General features: G+C 38.6%; 1 protein-coding gene across 1 annotated transcript in view; it reads left to right on the forward strand.

Moving 5' to 3' along the window:
- Nucleotides 1-1,298: 1,298 nt before the first annotated feature.
- The window catches only part of LOC311146678 (suppression of tumorigenicity 18 protein-like), a gene marked incomplete at its 5' end in the record, with an annotated part of 40,842 nt that continues 26,843 nt past the window's right edge, over nt 1,299-15,297 (forward strand). Inside the window, 2 exon segments of the mRNA XM_084183211.1 lie at nt 1,299-1,325; nt 1,327-1,462. Of these exon segments, the coding sequence (XP_084039337.1) occupies nt 1,299-1,325; nt 1,327-1,462 (163 nt within the window).

The raw sequence follows: 15,297 nt of genomic DNA on the forward strand, positions 1-15,297 counted from the left end.
CAAGTTGATGATCAACTGCCAAACCTTAAGTAATGATATGCCCCAGCCATCCTCAAGTCCCCAGCCTTGCATAACCAAAATTCGCAGATGACAAAAAGCACAGAAAATGCATTATTATTACACATGGTGTTCACACATCTCTCCCCAGAGACTGGAGTGACACAACCTAGAGATAAGCGTGTTTGGGTGGCCCCTGTCATCAGCTGGGGAAGGGGATGCTTGCATCTCTAAGAGGCCCCTTACGGGTATCACATATTTGAAAAGCTATGGCCCCCTACCCCCTTACTAACCCCCCCTCCCCCTTCTTCCTGCCCCTCCCCTCCCTCCCAGGCTCCACCCAGAAGTGTGGCTTCCCTTTGTCATTGTAATCTGGCCCTGTTTGCTAAACGCTTCCACTGTTTACTCTCTGCTACGGGGGCTTGTATTAACAGGAGTCAGCAGGACGCGGGTGACATCACTGCAGCTGGGGCTGGGGGGCTTTTGTAAGAGCTGCGTTTGTGATGTCTCGGTGCCCCTTTCTTCTCTCTCTTTATTCCCCCCTTCTCTCTCTATCCAGGCCTGTCTAATGCATGAGCTAACTCAGGAGGCTGACATGGCCTACAGGGAGGAATTACACCGAATTACTTAAATAAGTGCTATGCAGCAGCTAGCCTTCCTTCCTTAGTCACCAAACATCACTTCCAGGTCCCTGCTTTTTACTGATAGCTAGTCCTCTCTGGTAACAGAAAAGGTCTAGGACAAAAGGGCTATTCATTCATTCAAATAGGAGAAGAAAAAAAAGACAGACAGGTACTAAGATACAGAGGGGGGAAAAAATCAAATTAACAGACAAGGCTTTCATGACATACTTTGGTTGTTGTTGCCGTAGCGATAAAGTCGCAGACATTGAAACTCGTCTGTTGAGCCATTGTTATCATCCCTGGCCATCTGCTGCCGAGGAGTGACATTCCCGCTCATTTGCATGATGAGTGATATATGGGAAGCTTGGGAGAGTATATGCCCCACTCAATCCTATGACAAAGCAAGTGGAAGTTTTAGTAACATTAATATAAGGGGTGGAAATGAAAAAGGAGGAGAAAAAAAAAATTAAGATAAATCAGTGTCTGTGCGTGTGTGTGTGCATGTGTGTAGTGTGTAATTGGGTGTAGTGTGTGTGTGTGTGTGTGTGTGTGTAGAGGGCTAACGCATGCATCTGCCTCCTTGTGCGCCTGTTTGTGTGTTTGCGTATGTGGGAGTAGAATGAGGAGGGGGTTGTCTGCTGTTGATGTGCAAATGTGCATCATATTGAAGGGCTGTGAATGGGGAGGTGTGACGTAAAAAGGGACCCGAACGCAGGTGCTTATCTCCAGGCTGTCAAAGGCACAGTATGTCATATTCCTGGGGACTACCTTTCAAAGACACAGCACCAGCTCGGCCATCAAGCGACTGGGGGGAAATCAAACTTTCTGGATCATAGAAATAGGTTTGTGTCAAATTATTTTATATAATAATAATGTAGTGGTTATGCTGGTGTTGGTAGTCAGTTATTTTTGTCATTGACATCAATCGCAGACTGTGAGTGCATGTGAAAGGCGAGTGTTTTATCCTCTTGATGTTTGATGCTGTCATATGACTTCATAAAAAGGTGTTAGGGCTAGATACGGTATATGACTGTTTTAAAGTTAATGCACATGCTTATAGCTATATGACAGTTTAACTACTAATGTGTTAAAAATGAGTTTGCCATGACTAGTTTTATGATATGAATACAGAAATAATATAAATTGTGCACTTCAAGAAAGTATTCTTCTGATAAAAACAGGATGGTTGCCATGACATGGTTCTGTGTTCTTAGAAAAACCTTGCTGTTAATAGAGTGCAGCTTCTGCTCAGGTCTCAGACAGTTAGAGAGGAGATTATATGGCTCAAACTGGTTTTTAAGAAGTATGACCTATTTTGTATCATCCAGATAACATTAGATGCTGTCTACGCAAATGCTGTGTGTTTAATTTAGGTAGAGTATAAGCTCAGGTCTTAGAGGAACACATGTTAGTATTGTGTGTAGAGACAAAGCATTGTCATGTTGTGCTGGACGGCTTTCGCAGTGACAGCTGTATACACGACTATCGAGCCGTAATGCACTAATGACTTAGCCTTCCAGTAACATGGGAGTTTGTCGTTGAAACCGTTTATGACATTTTGTTTTAGGTTTTAGACTTAGCCTATGTACAGCAGGACTTTATATGACGGTAACCTAAGACAAAAGTTGCATGAATGTTTGTTGAAAACCTGTTGTATTCTAAATGTTGTATTATAGATGGTAATAAGCGTTAATTGAGACTTTGCTGTGGCGTACATGGTTCAGACCTTACACTTGAACAAACTCTGAAGAGACACAGTACTCCAAGGTCTCCAGGGAAACTGTTGATTTAGTGGGAAGGATGGACGTTGCAAAAGTTTATCATTTACTGGTAACTGTCAATAGACTTAGGACTGTGCCTCAGAAGGGCAAAGATTGTTAAGGGATAATTTGGAAGAAAATTAATGCATTTTTCATAACATACTGCAGCTAGGGATTTTATCAAGACAACTGGTGGGTTGATAAGTGAGTTGTGTATTGAGAAAAACATAACTAGTGCAGCTCAGGATTTTTTCCAGGCCTTTGCATAGTACACATGATTAAATTAATATACAGGCGTAACGTGTTGTGCGGGTAAGAAGACTTTAATTGGATTAAAATCCTTAAGTAGTCAGTCAATTCGCGTCAGCTTCAGTTTCTTTTTTTAAGATGTATATATTTGCTTGTGTAGTTTTCTATTTGCACCCAACTTTGTTTTGTTAAGCTTAAGTAAGCTTTCAGAGTAAAATTAACATTCCAGCTTGTCGTTTAAACAGTATGTTCCTGTTGGAACAGTTTAGAACAGATCTCTCAAATATTACATTTTATATCTTGTTTTTGAAAAAAATATACTAAAACATACAACAAAATGACCTATTTGTCAACTCCCAAATCCCTGATTCCCATTTGAGCTGTGATATTTTAAAAAGGCAATGACGTATACAGACCATTACGCCATGCCATATATAATAATTATTTTCAAGTTAGGTATGTCCAATAAAAAGAGTTGGAGACATGTAATAACTGAGACAAACCACTGAAGCCATGACCATATAGTCACTCTTTACATGCTCTTGTAATACCACCGTTACAACAACACAAAGAATACAGATGATATGGTATTGTAGTGTAAACCCTCTTGCTGTACTGTATGAAGCCCTCTTCCTGCTCCAAGCAAAAGGATACTAAGTCAGTTGCTACACAACAGGGTAATGTTAGATCTGCCTGCACTCCAGGATGACAACAGGAGCTGTCCATGGTACCAAGAGAGAAAAATACTTTGTTGTCCAGAGGGGGAGGTGAAATGACAAATTCCACTGTTGCATATAGTTTTTTTCTTTGTGAAAAGCTTGCTAAGTTGAGTTCTATGATGATACATTGATTGTTCTATGGATATCAAGTGCCCTCCTGTGACTTGTTAACTTTCTCACTTTGCACTCGACAAATCTCTTCATAACTCAACAAATAGATTCAAATAGTTATTCAAGACAAGAGCACACTTTACCTTTCAATAATTAGATTGAAGAGCAAGTCAAATATAGAGAAAGTAACTGTTGAGCATTGTGAAACACTGCAAGCAGCAAAGAGTTACAGTAGAAAATAATTGCAGAAAATGCTCAGTGTTCAGTGTCCATCCAACATATATTTTGTTACCTGTTTTTCCCCACTCAAACTTCACTTAGTTAATCCAGGGAAATGAATTATGTGGATTTAATTCAGCAAGGTTTCAGAAATTTTCCATCTGCTGTTGAGCAGCTGGTGAAAGGATAAATGTAATTAATTACTTAACTTTTGAACAGAATTCCAGAAAAACTCTGCTGTTCGTGTATGATTGGGAATGAATTTGAAATCCCAAATGTACAACAGCAGTATGTATTTGTTATAACAATGCTGAATGAACCTTTTTGCTACATGTGGTTGGTTTTGGGCCAAACTGATATTTACCCCAAAATTATATTTTTCATGCCTTCAGAAAGTATTCATACCCCTTGACTTATTCCACATTTTGTTGTGTTACAGCCTGAATTCAAAATAGATTAAACAGATTATTTTTCACACCCATCTACACACAATACCCCATAATGAAAAAGTGAAACATGTTTTTAGAGATTTTTGCAAATGTATTGAAAATGAAATACAGAAATATCTCATTTACATAAGTATTCACATGCCTGAGTCAATACATGTTAGAACCACCTTTGGCAGTGATCACAGCTGTGAGTCTTTCTGGGTAAGTCTCTAAGTGCTTTGCACATCTGTATTGTACAACATTTGCACATTATTCTTTTTTAAATTATTCAAGCTCTATCTAGTTAGTTGTTGATCATTACTAGACAGCCATTTTCAAGTCTTGCCATACATGTTCAAGCTGATTTAAATCAAAACTGTAACCAGGCCACTCAGCAACATTCAATGTTGTCTTGGTAAGCAACTCCAGTGTATATTTGGCCTTGTGTTTTAGGTTATTGTCCCACCAAAAGGTGAATTAGTCTCCCAATATCTGTTGGAAAGCAGACTTAACCAGGTTTTCCTCTAGGATTTTGCCTGTGCTTAGCTTGATTCCATTTATTTTGATCCTAAAAAAACTCCCTAGTTCTTACAGATGACAAGCATACCCCTAACATGATGCAGCCACCAACATGCTTGAAAATATGAAGAGTGGTACTCAGTGATGTGTTGTGTTGGATTTGCCCCAAACATAACGCTTTGTATTCAGGACATAATGTTAATTTCTTTGCCACATTTTTTGTAGTTTTACTTTAGTGCCTTATTGCAAACAGGATGCATGTTTTGGAATATTTGTATTCTGTACAGGTTTCCTTCTTTTCACTCTTTCATTTAGGTTAGTATTGTGGAGTAACTACAATGTTGTTGATCCATGCTCAGTTTTCTCCTATCACAGCCATTCAACTTTGTAATTGTTTTAAAGTCACCATTGGCTTCATGGTGAAATCCCTGAGCAGTTTCCTTTCTCTCCGGCAACTGAGTTAGGAAGGACGCCTGTATCTTTGTAGTGACTGGGTGTATTGATGCACCATCCAAAGTGTAATTATTAACTTTACCATGCTCAACTGGATATACAATATCTGCTTCTTTTGGAAAACCTCCCTGGTCTTTGTGGTTGAATCTGTGTTTGAAATTCACTGCTCGACTGAGGGACCTAACAGATAATTGTATGTGTGGGGTACAGAGATGAGGTAGTCATTCATAAATCATGTTAAACACTATCATTGCACACAGAGCGAGTCCATGCAACTTATTATGTGACTTGTTAAGCACATTTTTATTCCTGAACTTATTTAGGCTTGCCATAAGAAAGGGGTTGAATAACTATTGACTCAAGACATTTCAGCTTTTCATCTTTTATTAATTGTTTAAAAAATCTAAAAACATAATTCCACTTTGACATTATGGGGTATTGTGTGTAGGTCAATGCCACAAAATCTCAATTTAATCAATTTTAAATTCAGGCTGTAACACAACAAAATGTGGAAAAAGTTAATGCGTGTGAATACTTTCTGAAGGCACTGCATATGTTTTATTGTCATGTAGGTCCTCTTATAGATCTATATGTATAGGATTTCAGAAAATAGGCATAAAAAGACTGATGTCTGTTTAGTAACCCATATTTGTCCTTTGGCTATATCAAATTAATTTAAAACCCACAATGGGTTAAGTATATGCAGTGGATTCTGTATAATGATAAAGCAGTAATCCTCTGAAGATCAATGTACTTAAGGTTATATATGTCTAAAATGCTCTTGTGGATCTGAGTGTGATAGACTATTAATCAATTCCTGGTTGTCAAGTAGCATTTGTTAGATATATCCTGATGCAGACTATGATATAAGTATTTAGTGATAAATACGAAATATTGAAAAACTATATAAAACATTAATATTATAAATGTTGTATAACCTAACTCAGATCATTTGAGATATTCATATATGATCTATCTAGAAATAAATTCACTGAAAAGTGAACAGGTAGTATTCTTTTTAAAAGAGAATAAATGTAAAATGTATCATTTTTAGTGAGTGGTTTTGTATGCTTGACATGTTGTAGCTATAAGTAATGTCCCTAATTAAAATTACATGGGATTTGTTTCCGCTCTTTTTTATTCAAAATATATTTTAACATTACCTTGATTGTAATGTTACCTCATTGGCTGCGGTTTTGTTTGTTGGCCTAACTATAAAGGATCTGCTTGTACCCTTGTGGGTTGGGAAGAATTAGGATTTATGAATTTATTTCCTCTGTTGTATTGTTTAAACAGCTTTGGTTTAGTTTTGATCCCTTCCTCTTGCCTTTGAGGCTGTTCCACGGTGTCAGCTGTTGACTGATAGTAAGAGAACTGCCTCACAGTGTGAATGAAAGAAAACTAGCGGTTGGTAAACACTGATAAGGGATAAATAGAAAGCGGTCAGGCAGAGATAGTTCTGTGGGAGCCCAGATTGTGTGCGGTCTGTTAAAATGAGATTCTGAGCCTGTCCTTTTTATCCCCCCCCCCCCCCCACACACCCTCACCTGTTCTGTGTTTGTCTGGAAAATCTCCAGTGACCCTGCACAGCAGTCCCAGGCACTATTCTCTTTTTGTGTTTTGTTTTGTTTTCTAACAAGGGTCAAGTTGGCCAATAGACATGTCCCTGATGCTTATAGACAGCTGTCATGACTGCAAGTACTTACAATAATTCATTTTGCAAGGAATTATAGGTCTGCTGCACTAGAAACACAGCATCAGGGAAATCGCAAAAAGAAAAGTAAAATGTGTAGAACATTATCAGAAAATGTCCAGCCTTTTCGTCTGTTTGACTATTTATTTATTAACTTGAGAATGCAAAGTTTGGACTCAATTAACATTTGAATCAAAATGTAATGTTGTAACAGTTTCTAAAGTCATTACATAAAGTACAATGTTTGAAAAAATTTAACAAACTTAAGCACAGATACAAAGATACTGTACATTAATACATTACATAGATCTATAGACACATACATAGATCATGTATATATATAGCTACATAAATATATAGATACATATACAGATCTATATATAGGTACACATAGATACATAGATACATACACACATACAGTACATACTGTACATACATACGCTGAACTTCATAAACATATAAATATAATCATATGTGTCTAAATACATAAAACATGTCTAAACACAAATACATGTCATGATATGATTGTTTAAACCAGAAATTGTCGATCTCACACCTACAACTGAATATATACCACACTATGTTTTATTCATCCTTTTTTTGTGGGCAATCATTCTTTTGGTCATTGATTTTGGGGGGGATTCCATCTTTTATGTGATTAAAAAGACCTTCAGAGGTCTTACCTTGAGGGTCGCCATGTGGTGTATTTACACAGAAAATAATTCAGCCCATTGTAGCCTGCCAGCTAATGAGATTGGTTGTTAAGTGAATGACACAAAGGCTACAAAAAAAGCTTAGCTGCTCCGTTGAATATCACAGTGTCCCCGCACACACACACACACACACACACACACCACGCGGCAGCGTCACACTGGACTAGCCTGGCTACCCGGCTACCCACCCACCCCACTCCGATTTCCTTTTACACCTCCTTGATGTTACTATGAAAGGCAAAACAAAGGCTAAAAGGGGCATGGTAAGTCAGGCTAACAATTCTGTCCTGTCGGAAATGTTAATGTCTGTGTGTCTCTGTGTCTGTGTATCTACGTGTGAGAGTGTGAGTGAGTGAGTGAGTGAGTGAGTGAGTATATCTGTGTCTGTTTTGTGAATGCAGAGCTTTCAGTTTCAGAGTAAATAGTGCTCTCAACAGATTAGTAGATTCATGAAAGGTTAACATAGCTCCTAAGGAGACTTTCACTTCCAGACATATTGGCTAATGTGACAGAGGACGAGACCCAGATACCACATTAAGTTGAGACCGTTTCCTCTCCTTGCTTGCTGCCTTACTGTAACTTTACACGCTAGGAACACCCTCTATTACATGATGGCAGTTTCTTAGTGACTCCTCCAGTCAAACTCAAGTGTGCTTTCAGTCTTTTAGAGCGCTGTCCAAGTGCTGAAATGTAGTTTTAGAGGTTGTTTTAAAGGGGAAATGGTAGTGTATTTTAGAGCATTCTTTTTGGCAATTTCTTAATATTACAAAGTTACTAAATATATGTCTGTGCATTCAGTTTGTGTCCATAAAGTACTTTTTTTCTGACTTAAACTTATATCTGGCTTAGACTTGAAATACAATTACATTTTCGTATTTTTTATTGAGACGTTTCACTGCCTTGTATTTGTCCTATGCTTGCGGGACAGTAGCAGTAGTATTCTCAACAGTTTTAGGTTGGTTTACATATAGTATATGTCAGTATATTATTTATCCTACATCATTTAAGTGTATCAAAATATCATGCACGACCGGCAGACTGCAAAGTGGGTTAAAGTCCATCTTTTTTATTAAACCCTGGAGTTAAGTCAAATTTACATTTTGTTAAAGATTATTCATTTTATTGATGCATATAATCATAATCATGGACCATCTGCTGATCTGGCAAGCTCGGTCCAAACTCTAAAACAGCCCTGCTAACCTTTTAAGTACCAAATACTATAGTCAGGGCTTAACTCTTCTATCCCAGAAGTGTGTATGTGTGTGTGTGTATGTGTGTTTGAGGAGAGTGTATAGATGTTGGATAATACTTCATTCAGATCCTGTAGGGCTGCTCCAGACATATTTTTTATATCATGATCGCTTCGATAACCATGATATTAAGCATGATCAACTTGAAAAACATCCTGGCTAACAGTACACATTATATACTTGTATACTTTGACTGCACCATGCACTGAATGTGTACATTGCCATAGTTGCAGGCATTTAACTGCATTAAGGTATTGTAGTAATTCCTGGTTTTGAATAATATTGGTAAAATGGTCAATGGAAATTATTGTATTCATTTCCCCCATTAGAATAACTAAATTGCTTTTATAAACATTATTGCCTATTTTCTAGCAAAATAAGGAATTACAATAAGGCATCTCTATAAGGCATACAATACTTTTAATGTACAACTCATTCCAAACAAAGCTTATGCAGACTGAGAATTCATATGCCAGAGGTAAATCCGAGTTAACACGGATTTATACTGGCATGAGTTAAAGGACTAGAGTTTGTAATCCAGGTGGCCAGGGGATCACACAGTGGCAAAAATCACTTAAAACTCCCCCAACATCCTGAGCCATGGAGCTCAGTGAGCTGGGAGATTTTTCAGAATTGATGACAGCACAGCTATATCAGAGAGCAGAGCTGAGCACACACAAACTGTGTGTGTGTGTGCATTCGTGCGTGCATGTGTGTGCATCTGTCCACCAGCGCATGTGTATGTGAGTCGTGTGTGTGTTTATTTGGATAATTTACTTGATAAATGTATACACTCACTTAGTAAGAGTTGGAGCCAGATAACATGAGACCTTGACAGATTGGTATTATCCCCCTTTGACAGGGCGAGGGAGTAGTATTGGGAATTCAGCATCCCATCTGCATAAACATAAATAAATAGCTGAAAGTAAATGATAATGGCCTCTATTTTAATAGCCATTGACTCCACCTCTTCATTAGTAAAGTGACCAAGTGGTTATTGGAATAATTTTCATTTTTCTCCTCTTTTTTGGGCTCCATATACAGAACATTTTTGGATGTGAGTGGCTGTGCAGGATGAGAAGACAGGGATATAGTTTGTGTGGTTGTATGTGTGTCTATTCGCGGATACATATGTGTATGCATGTTTGCGTGTTTTGAGTATATGTGTGTGTGATTGTGTATGTGTGGAGGACCGGACAGGGCAGGACCGAGGAGCAGAGATAGAGTGGAGTTGTTTAATGACAGGAACAGCTGACTCGTTTAGAGAGAGCAGTGAAAGGTAATTAACCCTGGGAAAACTACAGCTGCCATGCGAGCTGTTCACTTCAGGCAATCTGATTAGGAATCAGGCTACAGCACTGCCTGGCTCCTTTCAGACACAAACACACACTGTGTGTGGTGTGTGTGATTGTGTATGGTGTGGATGCATGTGTGTATAGGGTGCATGTGTGTGTGTGTGTGTGTGTACTATGTAAACTTTTCCCATAAACCCTGAGGCCTCTAGGCATGGGAGACCTGCCTTTTGTGGCAAGGGGATTAGCTTGAACGGTTACTACGTTTCTCCAAATTGCCGACCACCTGGTAGCATTCAGGCAACCCTCCTGCATGAAAAGGGTCTCCTTTGGCAGGAACAATGGCCAGGATTACTTTGTAGTGATGACAGACACCCGGCTGGAACTTCTTTCCCCCCAAACACCTGTCAATGAATTAATCTGTGTTAGTGTTTTGAAAAACCTATCTTCACTGATGATTTCAAAGATGCAAACTAATATAACATAGGTGTTAATGGATTGTGTCTTGGAAAATAAACGTAAATGTGTACAATCCTGTAATGTAGGCTACATTTAATTTGGAGTATTATTTATCTTGGTAGTTATAGCTAGCATGGTAGCCAACCATTCCACAAAACAAAGCAATCTGCTGTTTTTGAATTTTCCAAATTTCTGTTCTGTTCTGATTCAGATTGATATTTGATAATTGCAAATCATTTAAAAAGCTATATTTAATAGAATAATATAACTACAAAGGTGCCTCAAATGTAGTCAAAAAACACCTGAAATTGTCTCTCTGATGGCGAAAGTAAAAGAACCAATCTGGACTTTGTGCCACGATGACTGTGTGGTCCTGGTCCAGATTAGCTCAATTGAGAAGGGAAGGCTTTGGGATGACTTTGGAAAGCGATTACAAGATTTATAAATCACTTCAGCGCCGGTGTCACCGTCTGACTCTTTTATGGGATGCCTTGCTAGCTGGCTCCAACAACAAGTTTCCCCTGTAGTTATGCCATCATAACAAATCATTGAAGCAATAGTGGCTGGCCAGCCAGGCTCCTAATTGTCTGTTAAAAATTCTGGGGAGCCTTGCTCTCTTTACTGAAGCTTCTCAGTCTTGGGGAAGTGATAAGAAAGAAGCCAGTTTTGTATAAAAGTACTAATTTGGCATGAGACACAAACACTTTGCTTGGCGGCCAAGATGGCTGCATGGGAGACTGTTATGTCTGAAATCACAGATTTCCTCTCAGTGTCTTTTGGAAGTCTGGAAGCACCCCTCTATGAGGAAATTGATGTGTAAAAAGTGAAAGTCCACTGATCAGAAGATATTCTGTGTCCCTTTTACTGTATTTATGTGAATGGATTGGTGTTCTACAATTTGGCGATTGTTCCTACGGTTTCTCTCTCTCTCTCTCTCTCTCTCTCTCTCTCTCTCTCTCTCTCTCTCTCTCTCTCTCTCTCTCTCTCTCTCTCTCTCTCTCTCTCTCTCTCTCTCTCTCTCTCTCTCTCTCTCTCTCGCTCATTGAATTTATATTACATTATCAATACTGAAGTAGTGGGGAATTAGGCAAGTCAGGTATGGCTTCTTCCATACAGATGTAGGGTCTGAATTTGATTGCTCTTTTGTTGCTGAGAATTGTCCTGCACAGCAGAAAATGCTAACTTGTTGTGGATTTGAGTTTTAAAAAGGCTTCTAAAGTTTGTAATTTCCACCTCTGAAGTTTCAGACTTGATTTTCCCTAACATAAAATGTATCAAATATGTCCATTAATTATAATCTACATAATAATTCACATTTCCTGTTGCTGCAGGATTAATTTCCTGCTGTAGCAAACTGGCTGAAATTAAGATCCTGCATTTGTACCTTACATGTACCTGGCTTAGCTTCTTTATCCTACTTGCTGTCACTGTCCACAGTTTTCTCTACTGTTTTGACTTTTTCTACTTTCTACATTCTTCTGTCATCTTGTCATGGTATTGAATATACAATATTTCATTGGAAGAGGTATACTGTGAGAATTTATGATGGGATGAGTTGGGAGCGTTACAAAGACCACTACTGTGTATGATACTTTGAACTTCTATAGTCCTTAAGACTATTTTCAGTACAATTGGAGGTGTTGTCACAGAGGTATTGCTCACCAGGTCAACCAATTTTTAGTTCAATCATATCTTTATTGATTCTGCATCATAAGAAAGTCACCAATAATAAAAAATCTGGGAACCCGTTTGTTAATATTGAAAGAATATGAGATACTGTATATTACTTTTTTATAGAAACATTACCCTATTTTTCTCAATAGTTTATCAAATGCATCTGTATGAAATCTAAAAGAGAATGTCCCCATCATTCTAAAGGCCGGCTTTGATATGAATAGGAAAATCAGAGACCCCCCCCTTCCTCTCATTCACCCTCCCCCTCCTAAAACGTCTCTTAGCTATTATTCTAATGTCCAGCTGCTAGCTTTTTAGGCAGAGGGCATCTGATGGCTGCCTGGTCGCAGCACCGTAAATAGAAAATCCTTTTTTCAAAAACTTGTTTATCAAAATAGTCTCTGAGCAGGGCTTGATTAACTCACTATGAATTAATTTGCATGTTAATGAAAGGTGGTGAAAGGAGTTCTGGTGTTCTTTACCATCATATAACATTTCAATTTGGCTCTCCACTGACAAGGTTTTTATCACTGTCTGCACACAAGCAACCACCATTATTGTAAAGCACACCTTTTTTGCTTAAAAACGCTTTACATATTGCTGATTCAAAGCACAAGGAGGATAACAAAACCCCATGTTACATGTACCATTATGATCAGTTTGCCATATACACTTAGACATTCATTACAAGGAAATATGAAAGTAAATTGTGATATCTCTTGCCGTTTGCTCTTTATTATACAGAAAAAGAAAACACTTAGCATGTCAAATGAATGTGACGTTTTTTCCTGGGATAAACTATAATCACAGAAGTTACACTGCACATTTAGCCTTTTTTTCTCCTTCCCATAGATCAGAGTGTAATTGCCAGTAATCAGGTCTGTTTGCTGCTGATAAAACCACTCTGAATGCGATGAACCCTCTTTGTGTGATGACTCAATTATGCCAGAAGTGGCTCATCAAACCTGGCCCATCAGCTGCTTTAATAAATAAGGAGGAAAACTTGCTGCAGGCACACTATAATTCCATTCATTCCATGATTAAATCCATTTCAGTTTTAACCCTTCGTTCGTATAGTCTGCCTCTGGAATAAGAAACAAAAACAGGGGTGGGGGGTTGGGTGGGGGCGGGGGGGGGGGGGGGGGGCTGAATAGACAGTGACCTTGCACAGAGCATCTACCCATCCCCATAATTCAAAATGATACTGCTGAAGAAAGGTTAAGAGAAAGGCTCAGCGGGGGGAAAAAGGATGGGTATCGGTTCAGATAGAGCTCTCTTTCGTTATTTATGCATTGTTTCCACATACAGCTTTAGACAGTAATTATGTTAAAAGTGTAATCTAATCATAACAGTTGGCTGGGTGAGTGTGCGGGAGCTGACATTTTAAAATCTTATTTGGTGTAATCTCATTTGCCTAGCTATCATCTTGCCTCTGCCCCAATCTAAAGAAAATATAAACAATGTAATTAATTTTTATGGTCTTCGAAATATTACATGCCCAACTGTAAGGTTTTATTGGTTTTTAAATGAAGTGCCACTAGTGCCATTGACTTAGTTTTACTTTATCACAATAGTGTCTATGTTAATTACATGAGGGTGTCCCAAGTGCAGGGATAAGCTGGGAACAAGGACACATTTCAATGACTCAAGGTCAATGATGATTATTATTACACTCATGAATGTCACTATTAGTTGGAGCAGTAGCAGTCCAGCAGTTGTTGGGATGGGTGAAAATAGTAACAACACCACTAGTATAAATGGTGACATACAAGTGTACCGTTAGTGTCTTAGTAATCAACCACAATAGTAGTAGTCCTAGTCTTAGTAGTAGTAGTCATTTTAGATACTAGCATAAGTGGCAATAGTGGTAGTTCAGTGGTTCCTTCAATATCAACAATATTCAAAAAATGCATTACCTTGTCAATGGCTAACCTTTTGAAGTTGAATTCAAACAAATAACCTCATATCTGTAATCATATGTATATTTCCCCACTTGTAGTATGTACAGCTATGGTGAACAATAATTATGAACAATATATGCTTGATTGCATATATGTTATATTATTCACCTCCCTTTGTATTAGAGCAGGGGAAACCACAGTTGGATCCAAAGTAACATATCCAATGGATAAGCGGTCCCCATTCAACCCCTCTCCAAACGGTGTGTGAGGCCATGGTTATTCATGACTGCTTGGACTGAGAAACCCTCTCCTCTCTCAGTCCCAGTCCCAGTCAGTCATAGCCCATTCTCTCCTCTCCTCTGTGGTGGGAAAGGTAGCAGATGGGGTTAGGATGGGGATTGGGCTGGGCCCAAGGACAGCAAGCAAAGCAGCCAGATTAGCACATAGAGAATCTCATAGAAACCCTGCGCATCAGGCATTAGGCGACTCTGTATCCCCAGAGAAATCTGCCCCATACATGGGCAAATAGTCCTCAGAGAGCAAGACGTTATTTGTCTATTTGTGTTGGGGGGGGCAGGAATATGTTTCAGAAGATGACAAACCCACCGGCCTGCCTCAAATAGTAGTGAATCTCTTTTTTCTTATGCTAATGACTCCCAGAGTCCCCCCTTTTGTTTTCCAGAGGGGAAATGCTCTGAGTGCTATAATTAAGATGATGTTTTCTCTTTTTCATTTTTTCTTCTTCAAAGCTAACAGAAATAAATAATTCTGGTAATAAGATCTGTGAAGTGAAGAGGCTTAATGTACTCATTGTGTTCATCCTTGTTTTCCCTCTTGGATGTTTTGTATTAATTAGACTGCGAGCAATCTCTGTCAAGCAATCAATTTGCATCTTGTTCCTTATCCACCATGTGAGGTATTATCATGTTTCCTGCTCCCCACCATCTCAGACTGACTGCACATTACTCACCATGTATGTCTATCATGACCAGAAACCTTTAGCTAGCAGTGAGGCTTGGAATAGTATAATCGTTATCGGTAATTCATTGTCTATTATAAACTGTGTGGTTCGAGCCCTGAATGTTGAAAGGCTGACAGCCGTGGTATATCAGACCGTATACCATGGGTATGACGAAACAATGTTACTGCTCTAATTACGTTGGTAACCAGTTTATTATAGCAATAAGGCAATAAATGCTTAAGAACAGCCCTTAGCCGTGGTATATTGGCCATATAC

Source organism: Coregonus lavaretus (genome assembly GCF_964263955.1).
Source record: "Coregonus lavaretus genome assembly, chromosome: 19".
NCBI classification, from domain to species: Eukaryota; Metazoa; Chordata; class Actinopteri; order Salmoniformes; family Salmonidae; genus Coregonus; species Coregonus lavaretus.